The following is a 4316-nucleotide window of genomic DNA, read 5'->3' on the forward strand; positions in this document are numbered from 1 at the left end:
TAGAACAAGACAGAAAACGCCTGGGCTGAACCAGGTCTGGAAGGATAAGACCTTCCCTGGGCATGAGAGGTGGACGCAGACTCCACAAAAGGCCACTCAGTCCTCCTCCCCACAAAGCACTGAGCAAAGGGGAGAGAATACTTGGAGGCAGACATGGGGGTACTTGGGTGGAAGGTGTTTCCACTCTCTTCTGCTCTACTTGTGGGTGGCAAACCTAGGAGCAGGTATCCCTCAGCACGCTTGCACCAAAGATCGGTGCCTGCAAGCAGAAACTGAAAGCACAGAATATTGTCAGGTCCTTGCCCCCCGGACACTGCCAAGGCTTGTCATCACTTATACAGACTGTGGTGCAAAGCAGGAGTTATGGTAGATTAGTGTCCTTAACCCAACTGAAGTCACCCCAAACACTGAGCCAGAAACCACGCATCGACAGAGCTGGAGCGGCCCATCCAGTGACTATAGTGGGGGAAATTCTTCCGAGGAACACCCGTCGTAAAGTATCGCTGTCTATTGTTAAATTGTGATGGTCACCATTTATCATTCAGCATGAGATGCAGGCACAGAAGTTCTATCACGCAGGCAGAAAGGTACCGTGTTCGCCTGGATTCTTAGAGTCAGGACTCCACTCTGAAAACCACTGTAATTCTATGAAACTCACAACAGCCACGGCTTTCGTGTTCAGAAAAGCCACCAGGGCGTTCTTTTCAGGCTATCCAAAACTTGATCACAAACCAAGGGGGCAAGGAATACTAGGAAAAGTAAAATGCACCAATTTACTGTCCAAACAAGAATATTGTTTATTTGCTGATCGATCTTGAAGGAAAATGAAGTAAAAAAGAATGAAGAGCTATTTGGATAAATAATAAGCTCGTTCATTGGGTGACCTTGTACTGTTATTGAGTGACTGTGAATTTCCTGATTACTTTTTTGGTTATTTGACATTTGTTGCCTTGGGTTGTTCATCTCGAGTGTCAGTGGGTGGTGTTTCTTTCTGTTGGGGTTTTACCTGGCTTCCTATCAATTGCCTGAAAATCCCGATAACAACCATGGAGAGGGCTAACAAAAGCAGGCGTCCTAGAACCAGCGGCACCACCTTTGCGGAGGCGGGCACCTCCCGTGGTCGCGGTCCCGGCGGCCCGCTGTCGATGCTTCCTCCGTACCCCATCTCCTCACAGAACGGAGGCGCCCAGCCGTACGCGCAGTGGCAGTTCCTGTTGTTGTTGCAGGTGCCCCGGCGGTTGTACTTCTCAGGCTCACAGTCAAACTTCAGGATGGAGGTGCTCATACAAGTTCTGTTCACACATATCCGGTCCTCGCCGCAGAACGTGCCGTCGTGGACCACGCCAACGTCAGGAATCCCCAAGGGCACCAAGGACGTGTGATAGCCCACGCCCCAGCACAGGACGTTTTCGTCCCGCAGGTGCGTGGACACGATAGTCGTATAATCTGGCATGTCAGGGAGGGTGTCGACATTGATGCACTGGACCCTGCCACATAATGTGTGCCGCTTGGTACACTTTTTATAGGAGCTACTCCCCAAAATACCACAGTTGCCATGTTGGTCCCCTATTAAATTCACTGCGTCGTAGCACTGCTGAGCAGCCTCCCTGGCGTCAGGTCCAAAAATGTGTTGGCACTGCATGTAGGTGGACCGGCAGCCCTTGCTGAAGCAGAGGGCTTCGTGCTTGCACGGGGTCCCATCCTGCTTGTACGTATCGTTGGGGCAGAGACCTGAGGTCCCATCGCAGTACTCGGCGAGGTCGCATTCATTTTCTTCCTTCCGACACAAATACCCGGATGGACGAAAGTGACAGTTATGACAGCACAGTCCGGTGCTGCAGTTGACGCCGTGTCTGAATTTACACCCTGGCTCGCAGCACTGGTCTGCTTCGCAGTCCTCGAGGGAGCCACAGTCACACTGCTCGTCGTCTTCCACAATTTTGTTTCCACATCTCTTCTCCACAGACCCCGGTCCTGGGGTATTCGCGAGATGGTTTGCTCTTCTGCGGGCATAGTTTGTAAAACGGTCGCAACTCCAATTGCTCAACCCAGTTCGTCTGTGGCGCATGATGCAAGCATGCCTCCCCTCACACGGACAGTCCCCTAAGTCAGGGTGCATTCCCACGCGGTGGCCCACTTCACGGGCAGTCCAACTGGCAGGGACAAGGACAGTCACATTTGGAATAACACTTACAGATCCAACCAAGGACATTCTACACACTCTGCCCCAAGGCCATGCAAGGGCATCTGTGCAATTTCCTCTCGTGTACAGGAGGGCCCAATCCTCTGGAAGCCAAACGTTCCATATAGTTTTTCTGTATATTAAACATTGGCCTAACGCTTCAGCTAATTCGGCATACAAACTTATTCTGTTTCCTTCAATACCTTTCAGACGTATTCTCCAGGGGACATCTTGATAGTAAGTGTACATAATCCCGGTCATAAGAATGGCATCATCTGTGATTTGACTAACATTGGAATTCAGATACAAATATCTACTGTGATCAAAGAGCAAGACTCATTCCAAGTACCGCTGGTGCCTAATGATTCCAGTCAAGTCCCCCAGCCTGGCGCTGCCGGCATATGGCGCCCCCTGCTGCTCTATTTCGCCCTTAGTTAAGCCGCAGAGGGGCTGGTGCAATCCCTCGCCCTTCAGGAAATACACGACGTGTTCAAAAGTGGAAGAGGCCTTGAGGGGCTCGATTTGGTAATGCTTGGCGTCGATTCTCAAGATGCCGCGGAGACCCCCCATGCACGTACTGACAGTAGCCTCCGAATCCCCGGAGCCTTCCACCGCGCCCACGTAGTTGCAGTCCCTGGGGATGTACGGGTAATCCTCCAGGTGCTGCCCCTGCTCCGTGAAGGAGAACACCTGCAGGTGGCGCGGCAGCAGGAACCTCTTGGGCCACAGGTGCAGGACATGCTTCTTGCCTTTCACCTGCAGGAGGTAGGCCTCGAGCTTGCTCGCCCCCTGCGCCCCTCCGCGGACGCTCAGCTTCTTGGGGATGGTGATTTCATAGGCGTCAAAGCCCCACTCAGGGTGAAACATGAAATCCTCGCCCAGAGAGTCGAGCAGGAGCACCGCCAGGACCAGCGCGCGGAGGGGCCGGCCTTGGGCGAGTGAGGTCCTCGCTGACCTCATGGCACAGCTCTGCCCCCTAGGCAGCCAGGCCCCGCCCTTGGGGACTTGCGAGTCAGACTTGCGGGCGCCACAGCCGCCAGAGGCGCGGGAGCGCCAAGTGCGGGGCTGCCCGAGCAGGGCGTGCGGGAGTGCCAGCCTCCTCCGCCACGTCAAGGCTGGGTCAGGCTCCTTCTGGGGGATTTCCCCAACAGGCGCCCGTATTGTCCAACGCCTCTGCTTCAGTGTTCTAGAACGGCGCCGTTGGGCGCGCGTGGAGGACACGCGGGCAAGATAGGGTGCGCGAGAAGAAAGGAAAAGCGGGGTTATTGGCAGGAGGGATGGAGAAGGGCCGCGAGAGAGCAGCCTGGGCGAGGGAGAAGGAACGGAGAAACAGGAGAAACAGAAGAGAACTTGTTAATAAGTAAGGCTCACTGTATCCTGTGCCATTTCGTCTGTTTCTTTAGGCGCCAGGGCCCCCCTGATTTTTCCATCAGCTGGAATCAGATGGGATACCAAATCTGTGGGTTTGATGTCTAGAGATGTAGTTGGTTCGTTTAAAATGTCATGATTGCCTGTCTTGCTTTTTCTGTTGTAGTGTTTGGGATTTGGGCTTCTGAAGAATCAACCAACGCTCAGAGACTGCTGTCTGGTTTCATAAAGGGTGGACTTTTTCCATACAGATACAGTCAGGCTAGAGATTCTGGAGACTTCTCAACTGTTTTCTGTGTGTGTGTGTGTGTGTGTGTGTGTGTGTGTGTGTGTGTGTGTGTGTGTGTGTAAGTGTAATGTGTATGTGTCATTTCTGGGTTTGTGTGTATAATCTGTGTGAAGAGATTTGCCTCTTTCTACTCGAGCTTCCAGTAGTCTGTCTATAATATTGCAGCCTCTCTGGTGTTGCAGCAAATCACCACCCTGGGGCTCCCCCTAGTGTCTGTCTGTGGCGCTGCACACCCTGGTACAGTTTTCTGTTCCCCTGAGACCCCTCCCCCTGGTACTCTATTCTGTCAGTACTGGAATGCACGCAAGACAGACACTCGTCTCCAGCAGCCGCTTGAATGTCAGTTGGACTCACATTCTACTTCTTTCTCTCCCCAAGGAGATGATGGGAGTTAAGGGTTCCCTCCCAGTTATGCTGCAGTGTGTGTGTGTGTGTGTGTGTGTGTGTGTGTGTGTGTGTGTGTGTGTGTGTGTGTGT

At 52.9% G+C, this 4316-nt stretch overlaps 1 protein-coding gene across 1 annotated transcript; it reads right to left on the bottom strand.

Annotated features, from left to right (window-relative positions):
• Nucleotides 1–931: 931 nt before the first annotated feature.
• Nucleotides 932–3212, bottom strand: LOC109389871 (disintegrin and metalloproteinase domain-containing protein 30-like). Its single transcript, XM_019655806.1, is given in 1 exon segment — nucleotides 932–3212. A coding segment is annotated over 1 exon segment (2211 nt). The 5' UTR covers nucleotides 3143–3212.
• Nucleotides 3213–4316: the final 1104 nt, after the last annotated feature.

The sequence above is a fragment of the Hipposideros armiger genome, unplaced genomic scaffold (assembly GCF_001890085.2).
Source record: "Hipposideros armiger isolate ML-2016 unplaced genomic scaffold, ASM189008v1 scaffold_247, whole genome shotgun sequence".
Taxonomy (NCBI): domain Eukaryota; kingdom Metazoa; phylum Chordata; class Mammalia; order Chiroptera; family Hipposideridae; genus Hipposideros; species Hipposideros armiger.